Source organism: Hemiscyllium ocellatum, chromosome 3 (genome assembly GCF_020745735.1).
Source record: "Hemiscyllium ocellatum isolate sHemOce1 chromosome 3, sHemOce1.pat.X.cur, whole genome shotgun sequence".
In the NCBI taxonomy this organism is placed as follows: Eukaryota; Metazoa; Chordata; class Chondrichthyes; order Orectolobiformes; family Hemiscylliidae; genus Hemiscyllium; species Hemiscyllium ocellatum.
The window spans coordinates 50,404,629-50,429,955 of NC_083403.1; the positions used below are offsets into that span (position 1 = coordinate 50,404,629).

At 40.7% G+C, this 25,327-nt stretch overlaps 1 protein-coding gene across 5 annotated transcripts in view; it reads right to left on the reverse strand.

The window, feature by feature from the left end:
- Nucleotides 1-25,327, reverse strand: part of map7b (microtubule-associated protein 7b) — a 142,308-nt gene extending 116,981 nt beyond the window's left edge. The window contains exon 1 of one of the 5 annotated variants that reach the window (XM_060849904.1): nucleotides 25,260-25,327. In XM_060849904.1, the coding sequence (XP_060705887.1) occupies nucleotides 25,260-25,305 (46 nt within the window). In that variant the 5' untranslated portion in view covers nucleotides 25,306-25,327. Of the gene's footprint in view, nucleotides 1-25,255 lie in introns of all 5 variants that reach the window. The other 4 variants (XM_060849918.1, XM_060849888.1, XM_060849909.1 and 1 more) reach the window with 4 other exon arrangements.

Below are 25,327 nucleotides of genomic sequence, written 5' to 3' on the forward strand. Positions count from 1 at the left end.
TAACAGCTAACAAATACGAACACCCGTGCAGCATTTGGGGGCCTACAGCTCCTCACCTTCCATGTCCTAATTAAACATTGCTTTAGCAGGGTTACCTCTTCTGACCTGCAGCAAATGCTCACAAATAGATCCTGGTGCACGTCTTTCTCCTTCCTGCAGAGCCACTTATGACTTGCTCAGAAAAAAAAAGCACAAAAAAACCTCTAAATAAATAAAGAACCATCTATTAAAATGGTTGCCACAACAACAGTGACATACACAAATATAATGGAGCTATAAATGCCTCTTCAGCTGGATATCACGGAATACTGGAATGCTCCTGCATCACTTTCAGCCAATTCAGGAACTGGCACTATCAAATTAACGGCATTGCCTTCCCCTCAGCTGTGGTTGGTACAGAATGGAATGATGCTGCATAAACAGCTGACTGCTGGACAGAGACAGAATCCTAAAATTGAAGGCTCTAGCTACAAACCAGCTATAAATCAGAAGAGCATAGGTTTAAAATCAAAGAGAAAGTAGAATATTGTTTAAAATATTAGCTCAGAGGTACGACCAAGCAACAGCACGCATGATTAAATAAATAATGCCTACAATTTTATTTTTAGTTATTCTGAAACCAACCAGTAATCAAATATTTAAAACTAATTTTTCAAAACAGACATTATCAGGTCAACAACATGTTTCAACTGAAACTTCAGGTTTTATTTAAGCTTTCATTCATATCTTCACTCCTGACAACTAAGAGCTACAACAGATCTAGTTTCTTTGCCCTAATCAACTTGTTTGTTCAATTCAACTAACTTCATTTAGAAAAATGCAAACCTTTCAACTGTGTAGCTTAATTAAAAAGCAAGGAACTAATCAATGACTGGGTGCACTGAAAAATTTCTAGAAGTCTGCATATCTAAACATTCCAACATGTTGTCTGTGTGGTTGCTCAGATGAAAATGTTATTGAGGCTCAGCATGATGTTAACTTTTGAAAGCAAAAAATTCCAGCATGACAATATAAGGTGACAATTTTAAAATTCAGTATTAAAATGTATTAGTCAAAATTAAGAAGTTACGTTTAGGGTAGGTGGGGGTGGGTGGGGGGGGGGGGGGGGGGGGGGGGGGATATTATTACTTACTGATCCAGAGAAAACTAAAATGTAAGATCCAACACAAACATGCATGAAGTTTAAAAAAGAAAATCTGGAACAAAAAATAAAATTAAGAACTGGCTATTTCAAAATTTAAAGAATCCCTAAGATTCAACCAGAGACCACAACTGTATAATTGCTCGCCTTGCATGCTTAACAGCAAGAAAAATCTGCAGAGGTTTTGGAACTTGCACTGAAAAGACAACCCAACAATTTGCTCTTTCGAATACTGGTTTATAGATTAATCAGGCCTTGGGTATTCAACAGCCTTCAATCCCACCAAGTTTTTCAATGCTTTTGTTTGCTTACTAATTTCTTTCAATTCCTCCTTTACACTAGACCCTTGGTTCCATTGCACTTAAAGTCAGATGTACAGCACAGAATCAGACCCTTCGCTCCAACTTGAACAAGCAGACCAGATATCCTAACTTCAGCTAGTTCCTTTTGCCTGATCTGAAATGGTTGAGAGAAATTTTGTTTTTGAGAACGCTCTCACCCACCCATTTCATGCAGTCATATGGTTTTTGCCTATTATGTTCTTATCTTTTATAATACAGTACAGATATTTCATTCCTCGTTGCTCTGCCTTTTGAACCTGCTCATGGAAAAGACTTATTTTAAATGGAAAAGAATTTTACAGCAAAAGGACAAAGACATTGCAGCCTTTTTTAAAAAAAACTTCACTGCTTGACTTGAAGTGCGAGAGGCTGCTTGTTGAGCTGGAGGGGGTGTGGACAAAATGAGATTCAGCCAGTAACAGGTTGCTGACTGGTTAATTGTGTTGTGACTAGTTGTAGATGCTAAAGCCCATCAGCCTGACGACAACTTTCTGGTTGGGTAGCTGATCAGCTTGTGGATGTGAATGAATTTGGCAGAAACCATCAGACTATGCAAAAAACAGATAGTGTCGTTTTTTTGTCCAGTAAAATACCCAGAACATGAGGTCAGTTTATTTTTCATCAATTACTATAAACTGTGGCCTTTAACTAGTAACTAAGACTTAGCAGTTAGTGAATCAATTACTTGTACCTCTTACGAAGTGAAGAAAACCTGAAGAGAGAAAAAGAGATCAAAAAACAAAGTCCTGGCAAGCAGAAAGATCTCATTGAAACTTGTGGACTGGGCCCATTGAACCACTCCCCCAATTTCTGTCAGTGCTTTTCTAAAGGGTCTTAATGAGGGAGCTCAAGCTTTAACTAATCAAGTTATAAGTCAACAGTGTATAGTTATTTATTGGCATTAATTTGTGTGTGCACATTCAGCTGCTGACAGAGCATATCGCAGCACTGATGAAAGAACTCGAGGAGCTTAGACTCATCCAAGAGAACAAGATCTTTCTGGACAAGACCTTCAGCGAGGTTATTACACAGACCATACCAGAAAAGAACAGAAGAGAGCAGACGATGAGGAAGGCAGAGAGGAGACAGGTGCAAGAGACCCCAGGGGAAGTACCTGTCAGGAACAAGTTGAATCTTTTGGAAACAGTAGAGACAGATGACACTGCCAGTCCATGAGGCGGCCAGGTCTGTCAATCAAAAGCTGGCGTGGAGGCAGAGCGGAAGAGTTGGACATCGCACAGAGCCGTGGTAACAGGGGACTCCATAGCGAGAGGAACAGACCGGGGTTTTTGTGGCAGCAGGCGGGACTTAAGGATGGTGTGTTGCCTTCCTGGTGCCAGAGTTAAAGACATCACAGACAGAGTGCAGGAAATCCTCAAGGACGAAGGTGAAGAGCCAGAGGTGGTGGCACATGTCGGCACAAATGATGTCGGGAAGAAGAGGAGGAACATATTACAGCGGGACTTTGGAGAACTAGGAAGAAGGCTGAAAAGCAGGACATGCAGGGTGGTTATCTCCGGTTTGCTTTAGTTCCTTAGGCTGGTGAGGCCAGAAACGGAGATAATGGACTTGAACATGTGGCTGGGGAACGAGTGTAGGAAGCAAGGATTTAAATTCTTGGATCATTGGAGTATGTTTTGTGGTTAAGCATAAATTCTACAAGGGAGACGGTTTGCACCTTAATAGGTTGGGGACCAGCATTCTGGCAAGCAGGTTTGCTACTGCAACACAGCTACGTTTAAACTAAGTTGGGGCGGGGGGAACAACTGGATGTTTAAGAAGGAAATTGAAGGGAAAGCTAGAACAAGGGAGGTCAAGAAACACAACTGTATCAATGAAGCAGAAAACTCAAAGGGATCATGGTGAGTGAAATAGGAGTTGATGGGAAGGGTGAGGGCAGTAACAAACTAAAGAAATACTATACATGAATGCACGAAGCATTAGAAAGAAGATGGATGAGCTTGAGGTTCTTTTGAAATTGGCAGATACGATATTGTGGGGATAACTGAGACGTGGCTTCAAGTAGACAGGGCCTGGGAAATGAATATTCAAGGCGACAAATGCTATCATAAGGATAGACTGATGGACAGAGGGGGTGGGGTAGCCATGTCGGTAAGGGATGATATCCAGTCCCTTGCGCAGGGAGATCTAGAATCAGGGGATGTAAAGTCAGTGTGGTTAGAGCTGAGAAATTCTATGGGTAAAAAAGACCCTCTTGGGAGTTATCTACAGGCCCCCAAACAGTAGTCTGGATGTCGGGATGCAAGTTAAATCAAGAGCTGAAATTGGCCTGTCGCAAAGATGTTACTACAGTCGTTATGGGGGATTTCAACATGCAGGTAGACTGGAAGAATCAGGATGGTACTGGATCTCAAGAAAGAGACTTTGTGGAGTGCCTTCGAGATGGATTCTTAGAACAGATGGTGCTGCAGCCTACCAGGGAGAAGGCAATTCTGGATCTGGTATTGTGCAACAAACCAGAATTGATCAGGAACCTCGAAGTGAAGGAGCCATTGGGAAGTAGTGACCATAATATAATAAGCTTCAATCTGCAATTCGAGAGGGAGAGGGTACAATCGGAAATGACAATATTTCTGTTGAATAAAGGGAACTATAGAGGATTGAGCTGGCCAAAGTTCAATGGTGCAATACCTTAGCAGGGATGACAGTGGAGGAACAATGGCAGATATTTCTGTGTATAATGCAGAAGTTGCAGGATCAGTTCATTCCAAAAAGGAAGAAAGATCCTAGGAGGAGGCATGGGTGGCTGTGGCTGACGAGGGAAGTTAAGAGACATATAAAAGAGAAAAAGTATAACATAGCAAAGATACATGGGAAAATGGAGGACTGGGAAGCTTTTAAAGAACAGAGGATTACCAAGAAGGAAATACGCAGAGAGAAAAAAAAAGAGGTACAAAGGTAAACTGGCCAATAATATAAAGGAGGATAGTAAAAGCTTTTTTAGGTATATGAAAAGCAAAAATATGGTGAAGACTAAAATTGGGTCCCCGAAGACAGAAACTGGGGAATATATTACAGGGAACAAAGAAATGGCAGTAGAATTGAATTGGTAGTTCAGATCTGTGTTCACTGGGGGAGACACAAGCAATCTCCCTGAGGCAAGTGGCTGAAGGATCTGAACTGAAGGAAATTTATATTTGCCAGGAATTGGTGTTGGAGACACTGTTAGGTCTAAAGGTTGATAAGTCCCCGGGGCCTGATGGTCTACACCCCAGGGTACTGAAGGAGGTAGCTCGAGAAATCGTGGATGCGTTGGTGATTTTCCAGAGAGTTCGATAGATTTGGGATGAGTTCCTGCGGATTGGAGGGTGGCTAATGTCATACCACTTTATAAGGGCAGTAGGAGAGAGAAAGCAGGAAATTATAGACCAGTTGGTCTGACTTCAGTGGTAAGAAAGATGCTGGAGTCTATTAAAAAGGATGAAATTACGACACATCTGGATAGTAGTAACAGGATAGGACAGAGTCAGCATGGATTTATGAAGGGGAAATCATGTTTGACTAATCTTCTGGAAATTTTTTTGAGGATGTAACTCTGAAGATGGACGAGGAAGATCCAATAGATGTAGTGTACCTGGACTACCAGAAAGCTTTTCATAAAGTCCCACAAAGGAGGTTAGTGAGCAAAATTAGGGCGCATGGTATTGGGGGCAAGGTACTGACTTGGATTGAAAGTTGGTTGGCTGATAGGAAACAAAGAGTAGTGATAAACGGCTCCATTTCGGAATGGCAGACAGTGACCAGTGGGGTACCGCAGGGATCAGTGCTGGGACTGCAGCTTTTTAAATAGATGGTATTAGTAATAACACTAGCAAATTTGCTGATGATACCAAACTGGGTGGCAGGGTGAAATGTGAGGAGGATGTTAGGAGATTACAGGGTGACCTGGATAGGTTAGGTGAATGGTCAGATGCATGGCAGATGCAGTTTAATGTGGATAAATGTACGGTTATCCACTTTGGTGGCAAAAACAGAAAGGCAGATTACTACCTAAATGGAATAAATTTAGGTAAAGGGGTAGTACAAAGAGATCTGGGTGTTCTTGTACACCAGTCAATGAAGGTAAGCATGCAGGTACAGCAGGTCGTGAAGGCGGCTAATAGCATACTGGCCTTCATAACAAGAGGAATTGAGTATAGAAGCAAAGAGGTTCTTCTGCAGCTGTACAGGGCCCTGGTGAGACCACACCTGGAGTACTGTGTGCAGTTCTGGTCTCCAAATTTGAGGAAAGACATTCTGGCTATTGAGGGAGTGCAACATAGGTTCACGAGGTCAATTCCTGGAATGGCGGGACTACCTTACGCTGAAAGACTGGAGCGACTGGACTTGTATACCCTTGAGTTCAGAAGACTGAGAGGGGATCTGATTGAGACATATAAGATTATTAAAGGATTGGACACTCTGGAGGCAGGAAGCATGTTTCCACTGATGGGTGAGTACCGAACCAGAGGTCACAGCTTAAAAATACGGGGCAGACCATTTAGGACAGAGATGAGGAGAAACTTCTTCACCCAGAGAATGGTGGCTGTGTGGAATGCTCTGCCCCAGAGGGCAGTGGAGGCCCAGTCTCTGGATTCATTTAAGAAAGAGTTGGATAGAGCTCTCAAGGGTAGTGGAATCAAGGGTTATGGAGATAACGTAGAAACAGGATACTGATTAAGGATGATCAGCCATGATCATATTGAATGGTGTTGCAAGCTTGAAGGGCAGAACGGCCTACTCCTGCACCTATAGTCTAATAAGATTAGTTAAGTACAGAAACCTGGTCTGTGTCTTCTGTTAACCTGGGTCTACCAGACAGCTAATCTGGGGACAGAAACACAAAATGCTGGAAAAACTCAGGAGGTTTGGCAGCATCTGTAGAAAGAATGCAAAGTTAACGTTTAACCCTTCTTCAGATTGTAGTTTGGGGACTTTGCTACAACTCAGAACAACTCAACTTCCAGCTATCCCAGTGGGGTGCAATTAAACAAATTTGTTGTCTTTGTTCTGCAAATCTTTCCAGTGATTGCACTTTGTACAAAACCTGCAATTCAATCCATTTGCAGGACATTTCTTCTATAAACTCCAGTCATTTGCAGTTCTTACACATCATTTTTATTGTGATTTCTCTGCCTCAACTCTGCTGCCTGTCCCTTGACTTAATTGAAATGTAGCCATAAATGGGTAATCAGTATCATGACTGCTTAAGATTTTGTATTCTCTGGAAATGGCCAGATGTAATATTCTAAGCCAATCCGTTCCAATTGAAGTTTCGTGGAACTTCAGGGCATAGAGAGCCCTGAACGAGTCAGTCTTACATATTTCATTGAATTCACATTTGATGAATATAATATTAAATTGCATTAAGAAGTTAACAGTTTTCCTTGTTCCTCCATCAAACTTTGAAATACACGTTGTTAAGCCAACATTCCAGGGGCATTGATACGGGTCCATGAACTATTCCTTTTTCCATGCAAGAGTCTCGCAGACTTATCTTCATTTCTGTAAAAGGTTAAGTTCATCCCACTTTAAATTCTTTCCCAAGAACAGAAAAAAAATTAAATCTCCTAAATTACATTTGATTTTCTTTTCCAAAGAAAAGAATCTTCAGACTCTAGCAAAATAGTTAAACACCACCCTGAAGCGCACTTGACTAAGAGCACTAAGTAGTTAAAGATTTTCTGGCAGAGGATCCAAAGATTCAGGGCAGGTCAAATTCTCCTAAATCTTGTAAGAAGAGTTTCATCTTTACATTATGGCATTATGCACTCAATTTCTGCAAAACAATGGCGAGCAAGAGGAGTTGCTCTGTAGAAAGAAACTTACATTTTGGTAATGTCTTCAAGATACTCCAAAATACACTCGAGGAAGTTAATTACTGCTATAGAGATGGTTACACAGACCAGTGTACAGACAAGTGCTACACACAGTGCTGTATCACAGCACCAGGGACCCGAGTTCGATTCCCGCCTTGGGCAACTGTGTGTAGAGTTTGCACATTCTCCCTGTGTCTGCGCGGGTTCCCTCCGGGTACTCAGGTTTCCTCCCATAATCCAAAGATGTGCAGATTAGGTGAATTGGCCATGCTAAATTGCTCAGTGTTAGGTGCATTAGTCAGGGATAAACTATAGGGGAATGAGTCTGGTTGGGTTGCACTTCAGAGGGTAGGTCTGGGCTTGTTGGGTCGATGGGTCTGTTTCCACACTAATCCAAAAATAGTAATGGATTTCTCAATTACATCTTGACATTGTCAGCAGTTCCAAAAATATATTTTCATATAATCAATTTATAAAGCCGTAATGTTTAAATTCTATTTTGTAAAGTGATATGTAAAAAATAAACTTTATTTAACTGCAACCAATGTCACCAGTTTCACTAAAATACTACCATACAAAGCACCATACTAAGGACTAGAGTTGTACCATTGGTCAAAGATCTTACAATGCAACCACAAAGCTATTCTCATTTTGCAAAATTGGTATCTGGGATGGGGGTTTTGGAGATAGAGGAATTACATCACTAAACTAAATTTTAAAAAAAACTGTGGATGCTATAAATAAAAAAAGGTTGTTGAAAAAGCTGAGCAGGTCTCACAGCATCTGTGAAGATAAATCGAAAAGTTAATGTTTTGGGTCCGGTGGCCCTTCCTCAGAGTACCACTAAACCACACGGCCTGTACACTTCATTGTGCAGTACCTGGTGTCCAGCAAAATATTTTTAAAAACTAAGCTTGTAAATGCCATTGTGCTGCATGGGGCAGCTCAGGAATAGAAAATCTAGAAAGGCAAATGTGGCAATGTTTGCTCATGATACCTTAAGTAATGATACAGTATGCACTTCTGTTGCTATTAAACTACAACAGTGAACTCCAAATGTCATTCATACTGGTATTAAACATACAAATGATATGATGGGTAGGCTCTTCAGCCTTCGAGCCTGCTATTTAGATTAGATTAGATTAGATTACTTACAGTGTGGAAACAGGCCCTTCGGTCCAACAAGTCCACACCGGCGCGCAACCCACCCAGACCCATTCCCCTACATTTACCCCTTCACCTAACACTATGGGCAATTTAGCATGGCCAATTCACCTAACCTGCATATTTTTGGACTGTGGGAGGAAACTCATACAGACATGGAGAGAATGTGCAAACTCCACACAGACAGTTGCCCGAGGTGGGAATTGAACTCTGGTTTCTGGCGCTGTGAGGCAGCAGTGCTAGCCACTGTGCCACCGTGTCACCCACTTCCATTCAATATGATCATAGTTGATCATCCAACTTAGTACCCTGTCTTCACTTCTTCCTATACCTTTTGAACTTTTAAGCTCCATGAAATATATCTCAGTCTTGAAAATATTCAAATGGTGGTGAATTCCAAAGGCTCACCACTCTCTGGTTGAAGAAATGTTTCCTCATCTCAGTTCTAAATGGACTGATATTCTTAAACTGCGACCCCTTGCTCACTGGAAACATCCTTCCTGTGCTTACCCGGTCCTGTTTTGACTTTTCAACGTTTCTATGACATTTCCACACTCATTCTTCTGAACGACAGTACAGTCTCTCTGGGACAACTTGTCCCAGTTTCTCATCATACATCAGTCTTGGCTTCCCAAAGATAAACCTTTGTTACACTTGACCATAGCCAGAACACCCTTCCCTCCAATGAGGCCAAAAATACACACAATACTTCAGGTATGGTTGCTCAAAGGTCCTGGACAATTATAGCAAGACAGTTCTGCTGCTGTACTTGAATGCTCTCACTGCAAAGGCCAACAACACACAATTTACCTTCGCTGCTGTACCAGTGTAGTTACTTTCAGCAACTGATGTACAAGGACATCCATATCTTGTCGAAACTAATCCTTTTCCAATCTATCACCTTATTGTTATGAAGGTGTAGGTCTGTCATCCCATTGCTCCCTCAGTCAAAGCTCAGACACAATATGGCTTTACCTCCATCTTTAGTCCAGGCCCTGGAGAGAGAGAGAGAACAATTGCCCATGTGCACATAGACGAGTTCAGTGCTCTCTGAAAAAGCAGTTTCTTAATGAATTATACAGTCATTTTACAGGAAGGAGCATCCAAATAAGGCAACATATTGATTGGGTGACCATTACAATCAACAAGCATCAGTCAAGATTAAGCCATCTGCTGTTACACAATGAATGTTCTTAACCTTAACTGGCTTCACGTAATGAATACTTTTCACCTTGTTAACTGACCTTACATACTGAATGCTTTCAATATTGTTAAATGGCTCCACATAATGAACTTTTCCACCACTACCCTTGCCTCCAGCACCCCACAGTTAACTGCAGATTCTTATGATCTCAGTCTTGCTCAGCTGAACTTCTTGTTTCACAAAACTCAAAAAAACTTAACTCTTTTCCCAACCTACTTATAACTTAGGCACTTTCGCAGGTGTGTACTGTATCTTTAAGACAGAGGATGTTGGCAAGAACTGAAGTACATGGTGTGCTGAACAATTTAAAATGTAACATTTGAATGACAAATAGCTGGTACAAAAACAATTTCAAAAATTCAGCCAGTTTATATTATTCTCCAGAGATCAAAATCCAATCGAATTTGAATTTAATGTTTTCACGGCATCAAACCAATGAAATGATCTGATGTTGTGGAGTATAAAACTGGACATTTTCAACAGTTAGGGGGAAGAACTGCCAAGAACACCAATAAGTATAGACAGCTAGCTGAATAGCTCTCTGAAAAGGTACCTGTCCAAAAGAAAGGTTGTGCAGAAGACTAAAGAAAGGCCAAACTAGAAAAATCTAGGGAGGAAAATCTACAAAGGTGAATCGACAAAGCGGACTCATTTTCGAATGCAGTTTTTTTGGAAATCTTAATCAGATTATTTTTTACACAAAATTGGACCAGTATTGTAGAGTGGTAGGTAAAGGTTGGGTTTAAGAGAAAGGAGTTGTAAATAGGTTTTGTCTGATGTTATCTTTTGGGCTTAAAGAATAAAATTGTTAATTTTTACTTTAAATAGTGAAATGTGTTCTTTGCCTCTCGAAATTTAACAGACTACGGTGCAAAGTAAGCTTATCTGTGTGTCAGGTTTAAGTTAGCAATTAGCCTTGATCAATGAGCCTCAGTTGTTTTTAATGACAATATAAAACCTGCTGCAGAACTGATCTGGCCATAAAATGTGGAATGTTGTTAAATGTTCATATTATGAATGTTACTAGATATTTAAGATTTCCCTTTCACCTTGTGCCCAATGCAATCTTTAATTTTACACCATGCAAAACTTCATGGAAGTGGTTTGATTAATCTTTCATTTTTGTTTGGCTGATTGAAAATTCTTCAACCGGATCATCTGCTTGACAGCTTAATGTCTTGAATGAAACTTGATATGGAGATACTGAATGAACAATGTTACAAACAGAGAAAGATTCTCACCACCAAGGGCACTAAATCTAGAAGCAAGACTCCTTGTAAGTCAGTGCTCAGGATTCTTGCAAAATCCAGATTAAAAATGTGCATTGAAGAGAGGAAGGGAATCAAGATTGTTCCCACATTGACAGATTAGAGTGAGGCAGTTATTTCAAGTTTTTGACAAGAAAAAAAAAGGACTGCAGATTACTGTGATGCATTAGGGCTAGACAATGATTTTACAGGCAAGAATTTTACACCCATATCAAGAATCGTAAAACTATTAGTGAGCCACTTGCATTTAGCACAATGTTTTTCGTATTTAAGAGCGCCCTACATGCTATGATGAATCAGCAAAACTGGCCATTAACTTTAAGTTATTAAAATTTGCCTTTTTCTCACTTACATGAAATGTGACATCTTATCACAGCAACAGCTACAAAGAAAGCTCCAATTCACTGATCAGATTTCAAAACAAATCAAATTCAAAGAACACAAAAGTACAGCACAGTACAGGCCCTTCAGCCCACAATGTTCTGCCAAGCATTTATCGTAATCTAAGATCAACCTAACCTACATGCTCTTCAATTTACTGCCGTCCATGTGCTTGTTCAGTCATTTAAAATGTCCCGAATGTCTCACTCTACCACCACAGCTGGCAGTGCATTCCATGCACCCACCACTCTCTGCATAAAAAAACCTACCTCTGACCATTTCCCCCTATACTTTCCTTCAATTGCCATAAAATGACCCCTCATGACAGCCATTTCTGTTCTGGGGAAAAGTCTCTGACTATTCACGTCCTACGTTGTGGTTCTGTTCGCCGAGCCAGGAATTTGTGTTGCAAACATTTCATCCCCTGTCTAGGTGACATCCTCAGTGCTTGGGAGCCTCCTGTGAAGTGCTTCTGTGATCTTTCCTCCTGCATTTGTAGTGGTTTGAATCTGCCGCTTCCGGTTGTCAGTTCCAGCTGTCCGTTGCAGTGGTCGGTATATTGGGTCCAGGTTGATGTGCTTATTGATTGAATCTGTGGATGAGTGCCATGTCTCTAGGAATTCCCTGGCTGTTCTGTTTGGCTTGTCCTATAATAGTAGTGTTGTCCCAGTCAAATTCATGTTGCTTCTCATCTGCATGTGTGGCTACTAAGAATAGCTGGTCATGTCATTCCGTGGCTAGTTGGTGTTCATGGATGCAGATCGTTAGCTGTCTTCCTGTTTGTCCTATGTAGGGTTTTGTGCAGTCCTTGCATAGGATTTTGTACACTACATTGGTTTTGCTCATGCTGGGTATTGGGTCCTTTGTTCTGGTGAGTGGTTGTCTGAGAGTGGCTGTTGGTTTGTGTGCTGTTGAGTCCTAGTGGTCGCAGTAGTCTGGCTGTCAGTTCGGAAATGTTCTTGATGTATGGTAACGTGGCTAGTCCTTGGGTTGTGGCATGTCCTCATTCCGTTGTCTTTCCCTTAGGCATCCATTGATGAAATTGCACTAGTATCTGTTTTTGGCGAATACATTCATTAGAGAGGAAGAAAAGGACAACCAACTCCCATTCCTAGACATGACGGTACAGAGAACACCTAACGGAGAATTCACCACAAAGGGTATACAGGTAAGCCACACACACAGACCAAGTCCTGAACTACGAAAGCAACCACCCCAACACACACAAGAAGTTGCATCAAGACACTATTCAAAAGGGCCACAACACACTGCAGTACACCAGAACTGCAAAAAGAGGAAGAACACCTCTACAATGTATTCACCAAAAACAGATACCCACGCAATTTCATCAACAGATCAAGCGGCAGATACAAATCACTACAAATGCCGGAGGAAAGATCACAGAAGCGCTTCACAGGAGGCTCCCAAGCACTGAGGATGTCACCTAGACAGGGGACGAAACGTCTGCAACACAAATTCCCAGCTCGGCGAACAGAACCACAACAACGAGCACCCGAGCTACAAATCTTCTCCCAAACTTTATTCACCATCTATGCCACTCATCATCTTGGAGACCTCTATCAAGTCACCTCTCCCCCTTCTTCGCTCTAATGAGAAAAGCCCTAGCTCACTCAACTTCTCTTCATAAGAGAAGCCCTCCAATCCAGACAGCATCCTGGTAAATCTTCTCTGAACCCTCTCTAAAGCATCCACATACCCTTCCGATAATGAGGCGACCAGAATTGGAAACAATACTCCAAGTTTGGTCTAACCAGAGTTTTATAGAGCTGCAGCAAAACCTCGTGGCTCCTAAACTCAATCACTCTGCTAATGAAAGCCAAAACATTGTGTACGCCTTTTATCAACTTGGGTGGCAACTTTGAGGAATCTATGTACATGGACCCCAATATCCCACTGTTCCTCCACAATGCCAAGCATCTGGTCTTTAATCCTGTATTCAGGATTCAAATTCAACCTTCCAAGATGAATCACTTTGCATTTATCCAGGTTGAACTCCATCTGCCACTTCTTAGCCCAGCTCTGCATCCTGTCAATGTATTGTTGCAGCCCGCAACAGCCATTGACACTATCTACAACATCACTGACCTTTGAGCTATTGGCAAACCTATTAAGTAATGGGCAAATAAAATAGAAAAAACTGTATGGTCAACAATGCTTGTGTTAGTTTTCAGTCTTAGCAATAGATGTTTTGGTTCAGCATCACTAGTCAGTCAATCACAAACAAATGTTGTATCAAACATGATATGAAAAAACCTGGCACAATAAAGTGGCTGCTAGAATGTCAAGTGTCAGCAGGTGTATTTTCTTTATTAAGAACCAGACAGAAAGAGCTTTAGACCAATAATCAAACTATTTAAGCACCAAAAACATTGAATTTAACAGCAAGATTAATTTCTGGGAGAACCACTGGGCTTGAAAGGTTTACTGTTTCTCTCTGCACAGATACTATCAGATCTGAATTTCTTCAGAAATTCCCATCCTTCTTTCAGACATTCAGCATCTGCAGTTTTATTGTTATAAATTTATGTTACTTGGTTATAGACGCATCTTATGACATTCAAACTAGTTTATGCGCATTTAAAGTTGCTCTGAGTTTTATCAGATTCCTTACAGAACGACAGGATATCTCAAAGCATTTTACTTTTAAAAGCATTTTGTTGACTATAAAATGGCCAGTGTAATCAAGGAAATGAGGCAGCAATTTGCACACAGGGATCAAGCAATCATGATCAGATACCATTATAATGTTTATTGTAGGATAAATATTGATTTAAAACAATTGAGGAAGAACCAACTTGTATGGTAAGGTGCATTATGATCAGTATTCAAGACTTTGAAAGATTGAAAACATTAGTGAGTTACCAGGAGTGGAGAGGGAGAAGAGAAAAGAAAATATTATTGAATTTTCCTGCCCCCAAATGCAATGCAACAATTGCTGCAAACTTAATTTATTCTTCACCAAAGATGTAATTCAAACATGAAGGCTTATCTTATACTGAAAATGTGTTGCTGGTTAAAGCACAGCAGGTCAGGCTTATCTTATATCCTATGTAGCAACAGGTCAGTTGCAACTATGCTGGCAAAGGAACAAAAAGTTTCAGAACTCAAAATAGAAGTTGGTAATCCTAAAATAATTAGGAAAATAATAATGCAATTTCTCAATTTGTTTCAATAATGTCAGATTATCAGGCCATATATTTCAAACTGCTGCTTTTGTTCTGTGATTGACTGATCAGTATTGATGCAAACAAATTTCTCAAAAAAGGCACTGGTCACTGTGGTAGATATGACTGGAAACAACATGAAATCTGCTAAAATGTCTTCTTTTTAAAAGCAAAGTGGAAGGAATCAAAGAACTCAATGTGCTAGAAGTGTATTTAGGAATAACATGGAACATCAGCGAGCATTGGCTAGCATGTCCTATTACATTAGTTTAGTTTGTACCATTCAAGTGAAGCGAAATTACTTTTGTGAAACAAGAGTAAACCAAACGGAGTTAGAATGATGTACCAATTTGAGCCAATTTACACAGATTCAAAATGTTAGAAATAACATAATATGTTGGCAGAGTACAGCTCTACTATGTATTTCAACTTCTTTTGTTCCTGCAAGTAGTTTTCCTTTTTATTTGGTCAATGTACAAGTAAAATATGTCTACACAGAAACCTAGCATTCTCAATTTTGATTTGAGCGGTATTCAGAATCTTGACACCTACCAACCACAGGTGAAATACAAAGGTTTTATTTTTCTGAAATTAAACTTAATATTTACAACTGGTTTCTTTAGTTTTCATTTTGGTTCTTCAAAATTTTGGATGCTCAAATTTTTTGATGCCCTCTACAACTATGTTGGGAAAAACCCAAGAGGTACAGATATTGTTTTTAAAGAAAAAGTAAAGTAAATATTGAACCCAATATATAAAACTTACAATCTTTATATTTAAAAATTAAATACTTAAATACATTGGCCATATGATTATCAAGCATACTTTACAAGTGTAAATTGTTCAAAACTTAAACAAGTTTATCTGTTAAAACATGCATTTCTTGTTTGGTAGATCATAGTCCAGAAAATAATGAAGCCAACTTTGCTGAGATTACAATTTCAACCAACAATAAAACTGGGTCACCAAAAATTAATTGAAAGTTGCAAGAATTGCCACACAAAAGGAAACTAACTGAATGGTAATTTCAAAACAGCTGCTGTTGGATGGCAGCCTGTGCACTTTGACCCTCATCATGCGGCCCTGCACTTTGAATCCATTCAGTAACTAGCAACCACAGAATTCAAAACTCAAATCTTTTGAAAGGCAGTGCACAATCTCGTGAACTATTTATCAACTATATTCAGAGCAACACAGACCAAAAATCAAACAAACAATGAAAATTAATTTTCAGTTCTTGGACATGTAATTACAAATGGGACCCATTTATACTTAGATGGATATTCTTTTCATATCCTAACTATGAGTTACCTCTCGCACATAACCACAAGCTGCTCAACTGTCCAACTGGATCATCATTCTTTGTGGAACCCTACTGCGCAAAGAGCCTGCCACATTTTCCTATATTACAACAGTCGCTTCACTTCAAATAAAATCAATATGAAACTTTTATGGATATTTTGAAATGTTAGTCTGAGATGAACCCAGATTGCTGAAAACTTTGGCATGTTTGACAGTTGGAATTCTGACCACATATCCGGTCCTTCACCAAGAATGCTAATTTCCAGCTCCATAGAATCACTCTACTCCACCTCAGCAGCAAATTATCTGAGCCCTCAGCGATGGATTTGCTACCTCTAAACTTGATCATTTAAATTGTGTCATCAGCACTTTCATCTTTGTTAATCCATCTCTGCTGCCCATATAGAGTCAGAGATGTACAGCATGGAAACAGACCCTTCGGTCCAACCCTTATTACTGCTGCATCTTCACCCTTCCTTTCCTCTTCAAAAAAAGAGGAAAAAAAATTGTCATCTCCCAACTGCACACTCATCTTTACGTTTGTACCCAGCATTCACATTTGTGCCTGTCAAAACTTCAGAAAAAAGCTTACATCAAAAAAAAATAAAATTATTCCACCTATTCTTTTTAATTCGTATAACAGTGGTTATCAAACGTTTTCCCCCCAATGTGACTCGATTTTGAGATTTGAAATTGTTGCGACCATGGTGTAAGAACCGAGAGAAGTGGGGGGAAAGAGAGTCAGAAATATACAACACAAAAACAGACCCTTCGGTCCAATTTGTCCATGCCGATCAAATGTCCCAACCCAATCTAGACCCATCTGCCAGCACTCGGCTCATATTTCTCAAAGCCCTTCCTATTCATATATCCACCCAGATGCCTTTTAAATATTGCAATTGTACCACTTCCTCCGACAGCTCATTCCATACATGTACTACCTACTGCATGAAAAAGTTACCCCTCAAGTCTCATATCTTTCCCCTCTCACCCTAAACCTACACCTTCTACTTCTGGACTCCCCCCACCCCAGGGAAAAGACCTTGTCCATGTATACTAGCCATGCCCCTCATGATTTTATAAACCTCTATAAAGGTCACCCTTCAGCCTCTGACACTCCAGGGAAAACAGCCCAGCCTATTCAAATTGTCCAAAATTGCTCCAATCCTCCAACCCTGGCAATATCCTTCTAAGTCTTTTCTGAACCTTTTCAAGTTTCACACCAAGTTTCCAATAGGAAGGAGACCAGACTGCAAACAATATTCCAACAGTGACTTAACCAATGTCCTGTGCAGCCTCAACATGATCTCCCAACTCCTGTATTCAGTACTCTGACCAATAAAGAAAAGCATACCAAACGCCTTCTTCACTATCCTATCTACCTGCAACGTCACTTTCAAGGAGCTATGAACCTGCACTCCAAGGTCTCTTTGTTAAGCAACACTCCCTAGGACCTTACCGTTAAGTGCATAAGTCCTGCTCAAATTTGCTTTCCCAAAATGCAGCACCTCACATTTATCTAAATTAAACTCCATCTGACACTGCTCAGCCCATTGGCCCATCTGACCAAGATTCTGTTGTAATCTGAGGTAACCCTCTTCGCTGTCCACTACACCTCCAATTTTGGTGTCACCTGCAAACTTACTAACTATACCTCTCATGCTCACATCCACAACACGTATATAAAATGATGGTTAGTGGTGGACCCAGCACCGATCCTTGTGGCACTCCACTGGTCACATGCCACCAGTCTGAAAAACAACCCTCCAACACCACACTCCACTTGTCTTCTAACTTTGAGCCAATTCTGTATCCAAACGGCCAGTTCTCCCAGTATTCCACGAGGTACAACCTTGCTAACTAATCTCCCATGGGGAACATTGTCGAAACACCTTACTGAAGTCCATATAGATCACATCTACCACTCTGTCCGCAATCATCTTCGTTACTTCAAAAAAATTCAAATCAAGTTTGTGAGACATGATTTCCCACACACAAAACAATGCTGACTATCCCTAATCAGGCCTTGCCTTTCCAAATACATCTATATCCTGTCCCTCAGGATTCCCTCAACAACTTGCCCACCACCGTCAGGCTCACTGGTCTATAGATCCCTGGCTTGTCCTTACCACCTTTTTTAAACAATGGCACATTAGCCAGCCTCCAGTCTTCCAGCACCTCGCCAGTGACTATCGGTAATACAAAATATCTCAGCAAGAGGCCCAACCACTTCTCTAGCTTCCAGAGTTCTAGGGCACACCTGATCAAGTCTTACGGATTTATCCACCTTTATGCATTTCAAAGAGATCCAACACTTCCTCCTCTGTAATGTGGACATTTTTCCAAGATGTCACTTCCCTACATTCTATACCTTCCAGGTCATTTTCCACAGTAAATACTGATGCAAAATACTTGTTTAGTATTTCCCCTATCTCCTGCAGCTTTATTCTCTCCTAAGTTACCCTTTTGTCCTTAATGTATTTGCAAAAACACTAAGAATTCTCCTTAACCCTATTTGCCAAAGCTATCTCATGTCCCCTTTTTGTATACTCCTACTGCCTTTAAGGATTCACTCAATCTATCCTGTCCATACCGGACATATGCTTCCTTACTTTTCTTAAGCAAACCCTCAAATGTCTTTAGTCATCCAGCATTGCCTAAACCTAGCAGCCTTTCCTTTCATCCTAACAGGATGATATTGTCTCTGGACTCTCATTATCTCATTTCCGAAGGCTTCCTATTTTCCAGCCATCCCTTTACCTGCGAACATCCGCCCCCAGTTTTTGAAAGTTCTTAGCTAATACCAACAAAATTGGCCTTTCTCCAATTTAGAACTTCAACTTTTAGATATAGTCTCTTTGTCCATCACTATTTTAAAACGAATGGAATTATGGTCACTGGCCCCACTGACACCTCAGTCACCTACCCTGCCTTATTCCCCAAGAGTAGGTCCAGTTTTGCACCTTCTCCAGTAGGTAAATCCACATACTGAATCAGAAAATGTTCTTATACCCACTTAAATTCCTCTCCATCTAAATCCTTAACACTATGGCAGTCCCGGTCTGTGTTTGGAAAGTTAAAATCCCCTACCATAACCATTCTTACAGATAGTGGAAACCTCCTTACTGAAGAATGCATTCCTGAAGAAGGGCTTATGCCCGAAATGTAGAATCTCCTGTTCCTTGGATGCTGCCTGACCTGCTGCGCTTTTCCAGCAACACATTTTCAGCTCTGATCTCCAGCATCTGCAGTCCTCACTTTCTCCTCAGTCTATAATACAATCCTAATAAGGTGATCATCCCTTTCTTATTTCTCAGTTCCACCCAAATAACCCCCCCGGATGTATTTCCAGGAATATCCTCCTTCATTACAGGTGTAATGCTATTCCTTATTATAAAGGCCACTCCCCCTCCTCTCTTGCCTCCCTTCCTGCAGCATATCCTGGAACATTAAGCTGCCAGTCCTGCCCATCCCCGAGCCATGTTTCTGTAATTGCTATGATATTCCAGTTCCATGTTCCTAACCATGCATAGTTCATCTGCCTTCCCTATTAGGCCCCTTGCATTGAAATAAATGCAGTTTAATTTAATTTAATCAGTCCCACTTTGTTTTCTGCTTTGTCCCTGCCTGTTTGACACGCTTCTGTTTTCAACTGTACCAGTCTCATATTGACATCTTTTCTCACTACCCCGCAGAGTCCCAATCCCCACCTTACTAGTTTAAATCCTTCCAAGCAGTTCTAGCAAGTCTCCCTGCCAGGATATTAGTCCCCTTTCCAATTTAGGTGCAATCCATCCTTCTTGTACAGGTCACTTCTACCCCAAAAGAGATTCAAGTGATCCAAAAATGTGAATCCTTCTCTCATACACCAGCTCCTCAGCCATGCATTCATCTGCTCTATCCTCCTATTCCTGCCTTCACTAGCTCGTAGCATCGGGAATATTCCAGATGTTACTGCTCTCGAGGACCTCCCTTTTAAATTCCTGCCTAACTCTAATCTCCCTTCTGAATCTCAACCTTTTCCCTCCCTATATCATTAGTTCCAATGTGTACAATGACCTCCTGCTGGCCCCTATCCCCCTTGAGAACATTCTGCACTCTGAGACATCCTTGATCCTGGCACCAGAGAAGAAACACACCATTCTGATTTTTTGCTGCTGGTCAAAGAAACACCTGCCTGTACCTTGGACTTGAGAGTCCTCAAAGAGAATTGATCTCTTGGAACCAGTCTTAATACCAGAAACTTGGCTGTTTGTGCTCTATTCCCCTGAGAATCCATCACCCCCTACATTTTCCAAAATAGCATACTTGTTTGAAATGGGGATAGGTACAGAAGACTCCTACACTACTTGCCTACCTCTCTTACCTTTCCTGGAGTTAACCCATCTAATGTGATTATCTGCAACTTTTTTTTCCCTTCCTATAAGTGCCATCATCACATCCCCTTGCTCTTGTAAATTCCTCATTGCCTCTAACTCTCTCTCCAACCAATCCATTCAAACTGACAGGATTCACAGCCAACAGCATTTATTGCAGCTATAATCCTCAGGAACACGGAAACTCTCCCTAAACTCCCACATCCGACAAGAACATATTCTACTAAAGGCCATTTTTGCCTCTTTCAATCTACAGACCCAGAAAACAGCACGGTCGTATTCCTTTACAAAAACGCTGCTTCAGGTTAAATTAATACTTATGGCTTTTACTTTAAAATTTGAAGAAAAGTCTTTTGGTGCACAACAAAATTGTAATGACTCAGTCAGAAATCCTGAAGGGCCAGTGCTGGCTTAGAGTCCATGATGCTAAAATTTCAACATTCAGCTTCATTGGGGGGGGGGGGTCCTAGGACACAGTTGATCTATCCTCAAACAGGTTGGGATTGCTCACATCCAACTCCATTCTTGCTTAGTTACTACTTTTCCTTTTCTTGCACTAATATCTTGGTGGTCCCTCAAAAAGTCCAAGCCTAGTCCAGTTCTCATCTATAGGCACCCCTCAAGGATATCCAAAATCACAGCATTAGTTTCCTCAAGTATGCTTAAGATATACTAATTGCCATGTCCCTCAATTCCTCTCCTGTTTTTAAATGACCAGGCAGCTCATCAATCTTCCAGTACTAGGTGATCATATATTCCCACCAATTAAATACTGGAAAGACAAACTATCTTCAAGTCCTGGTCCAAACTATGCACCGGCTACTGGCTACATCCATTTTGGTGCTGCATTTAACTGGGTAAACATGAGATTTCCTTTCTTATCCAGTTTCTCAAGGGATTTAAACAAAACTGGAACTTTAAAATGCACAATTCATTACATAAATGAGTAATTTATTTCTATCAAACTTGCTCAAAACATCTCAAGATCAAAACTCACCTGCATTTACACAAAACTGTCAATTCAAGTAAAATGTTTTTCTACATAGTGCTACTCATTTAGATTAGATTACTTACAGTGTGGAAACAAGTCCACACCGACTTGCCGAAGCACAACCCACCCAGATCCATTCACCTACATTTACCCCTTCACCTAACATTATGGGCAATCTAGCATGGCCAATTCACCTAACCTGCACATTTTTGAACTGTAGGAGGAAACCGGAGCACCCAGAGGAAACCCATGCAGACACGGGGAGAGAGTGTGCAAACTCTACACAGTCAGTCGCCTGAGGTGGGAATTGAACCCGGGTCTCTGGCGCTGTGAGGCAGCAGTGCTAACCATTGTCACTGTGCCACCTATTTCAGGTAGCATAAGCATTTTCTGTACAATTATAACACTTAAAGCCTTAAACATAAAAGCAAAACCTTAGGAACAGGTTTTATGCATGGGATTTTAATTCCTTAATGGAATTCCTCAAAACTGAGTCTCTTAAAAACGGTAAACATTCATACTAATTTATCATCTAAACTAAAATAACAGCACCGACTCTTTCGATGAAGTAATTTCCTTCTAAAAACCCTGAGAAAAGATGGAAACAAAGGCATATAAACTGCTCATACCTCATAGGGCAGCAGAGTGGCACAGTAGTTAACACTGCTGCCTCACAGCACCAGGGTCCCAGGTTCAATTCCAGCCTTGGGCAACTGTCTGTGTGGAGTGTCTGCATGCATTTCCTCCCACAATCCAAAGATATGCAGGTCAGGTGAATTGGCCATGCTAAATTGCACCTAGTGTTACAATATAGGGAATCTAAATCTAACCTCCACACACTTTCATTCCTGCTTGCTTTTCCACTCATTTGCTTTCACCAACTTTCATCTGTACTTTCTCCAGTGGGCATACAAACTTTTTTGTATTATAAAATAATTTCAAAGAACAGCAATGCAACAGTCATAGCACCTTCGACTACAGCATCCAGCTATACTTCCCTTGCTGATCAATCCCACCTAGTCAAATTCTAAAACAACTAATGCCACACACACTTCACTAAATCATCATAGTTCAGACATGCTGTCATTCTTATCCCGATACTGCTTTTTTAAAAGCAGAACCCTGGACATTCAAAACCTGAATCCTCCATACTACTGTTCCAGTGTTAAGCTGGAAGATCTTGCATCTTCAGACTTACCATAAGCAATACCTTCCCTATTTCATATTCATAAGATGTGTAGGTAAACCTTCCAGTCACTTTAAAATGCAGTTAACTGAAATCACTTTTCTACTATTTCCTTGTGTCTTATATTGGCTCTTGTTTGAATAATCTCCTGTGTTTACAGACTTCAAATATTATTTATCTATTCAGAATGTTCTCAAGCAAAATTAGTGATAACAAAAAAAAGTATAATTAGGCATTACACACATTCTTTCCTGTTCAGACCTTCAATTAAAGAAATGTCTGCCCAGTCAAGTGTTGGCTTGCCTGCAGAAGTAGTCCTTTGCATTTGACACAAGAAAAAATGTCCTTAAAGCAGGGAAAATGTAACAGATCCCTCTGACATTAGAGAATGGCTGAACCACACCAAGAATTTAACATTAACTTAAAACAAATTATTAAAGAGTTCACCTAATCTTGAGCCCAATTTTTCCGATATGCATAGAAATTATACAGTATACACAGTAATAAAATGTTCTACCTGCAGAACAACTTTAGTTGGCTTGACAATTAGTTTTGAGCAAGATAATCCATTCCTTTTTCTCCATCTTCAGTTATACCTAACATTAAGCTCAAACAGTTCTCAAACTATGCATTTTACTTTCAAAATTTTTGCATCTAAGTAAATGCAAACCAAATTGCAAAATAAACATTCTAGGTCTCAATATTTTAAAATTAAAAACTGTGCCCACTTTAATCATGTCCAAAACAGCTCTTTTGTTTAAGTGCTTAGTTGTACTAAAATTAGAAGAAAGAATTTAAGAACTGGAAACAGCTGGAAGCGTGATTTTATGGAGAAGTACTCAATAGCATCAGAATAGAAACAGTAGTCATTTGAAGTTCAAGCTCACAGTCTTAAATAACGAGCTATATTAGTATACCCTTGGGTACAATGTTTCATCAAGATAAACAAACCTGAATTAATCGTGTGAACTATAATCACACTGACAAGCTAATGTAGTGACTTTCCAATTACTACATTTTATTTTCATATTTTATATCTTATTGTGTTGTTTTCACTCATTAATAATTTACAACCTATGAGTAATGCCAAAATTGTACTTTTCACCCGAGTTAGAATAATGGAATGGACCCCAAAAATGAAGCTGCACTGACACCCCAGTGCAATGCTGAAAAAGCAGTGACAGTAAGAAAGCTTTGACACATTTATGGCAGATAAAAGTACAAGCCCCTTTTTTCCCCAAAATGGATCTAATAAAAAAGGAATAGCCCTTTAAAAAAATGTTCTCATGATTCAAAAATATTGAAGCTTTTACAGGTTAACTGGAAAAGATTTGTACAATGCATAATATTGACATCATAGGACAGAAACATTAGGATAGGTTTTGTGATGTAATGTAAATGTTTCATATAGCACTCTGCAGATTTTTAGAAGCAGAGAGATATTGCTTCAGAAAAATTCCCAACAAAAAATCAAAAGTACTGGCTAATTCAAGTTTCCTACTTTTATTACACAAGTTTCCACCTACAACATAGTTAACATTAGCCTGTAATGACACTGGTTTACCAACTTACAAGGAGAAACACAACTTAACACGAAATACAATGCTGCGGCTTCAGAACTATTATGTGCCAAGAAAAACAGCTGTTCTTCCAGTTATAATACAGCACTCACAAATAAGGGTTAGGAATAACACAGACCCGATAGTAAATCTATTATCAAATATTATGCAGCCACGCCCGTACGTTCAAACCTCAGCACCAGGTAAAACAAGGTTAAAGGAATCTACCAAGCAGTTAAACAAGAGCATTTCTTCTAGACTAAGAAAAATAGCAGAACATGTGGAGAATCAAACAATCTTGGCAAACAATTCCAGGTTTTATCTGCACAAACTTGAACTAAACAACAACTAAATGTTAACCGAGCAAGCATAAAAAAATCTTTCCAACTTTGGGTGGCTTAGCGATTAGTACTGCTGCCTCAAAACGTCAGCGACCCGGGTTCGAGACGTGCGAACGTCGATGTGGAGTTTGCACATTCGCCCCGTGTTTACGTGCGTTTCCTCCCACAGTGCAAAAATGCGCAGATTAGATGGATTGGCTATGTTAGAGTGCCCATAGTGTCCTGGGATGTGCAGGCTAGGTGGATTAGTCAGGGAACTGCAGGGATTGGATCGGGACGCACTTCGAAGGGTCAGCGTGAACTCGGTGGACCAAATGGCCATGGGGATTCTCTGGTTCTAACTTCGCTCTGAACCCAACGCAGCTTTTGAATGCGTTCACGGGATTCCCTACACCCTTGTGATGCTTGCAGGGAAGCTGAGGCCAACAGAACAGAATGCGATTTTTAAAAAAAAATTCAATTCGTTCCTTTTATTAGCCAACATCTGCTCAGGACACGATTTTTATGTCCTTTCCGTCGAAAAAGGCGACGAGTGAACTAAAAATAGGAGCGGAAAAAAAACCAGAAAGCGTTTTGGCGTCCACCTGTCTTGTCGATTCTGGTGGGTTAGCATCAAGCAAGGAGCTTTACCCCGACCTGTTGCTTGGCGATGAAGCAAGGAGACATGTTGCATGCAGCCGAGCCAAGACAAGACAATGTCCGTCGCGGTTGGGGGAGGGGGAGGTGAGGGGGGGAAATAACTGACCCGTCTCGGACTCGCTCGCGCTGCCGCGTGCTCTCCCCGTTTCCTAGGACCAAATCACTGTGACGTGGGCAACAGGCCGCTCGCGACCAACGGCCCCAGCCACAGGTGCGTCCCCGGCACATAAACAACCACCTCCGCCCCACCCTCCACTAGCTCCCGACAAAAAGAAAAAAAAACGCCCTCCGCCTCTCCTTTCCTCACCCCTCCCCACGAAACTCCCCTTCACAACATCCCATCCGGCGAACAACTTACTTACCATCGCCACCGTCCACTCTGGATGCGACTCCCTCCGCCTCCGCCATTGCTCCTGACGTCAGCAGCAGG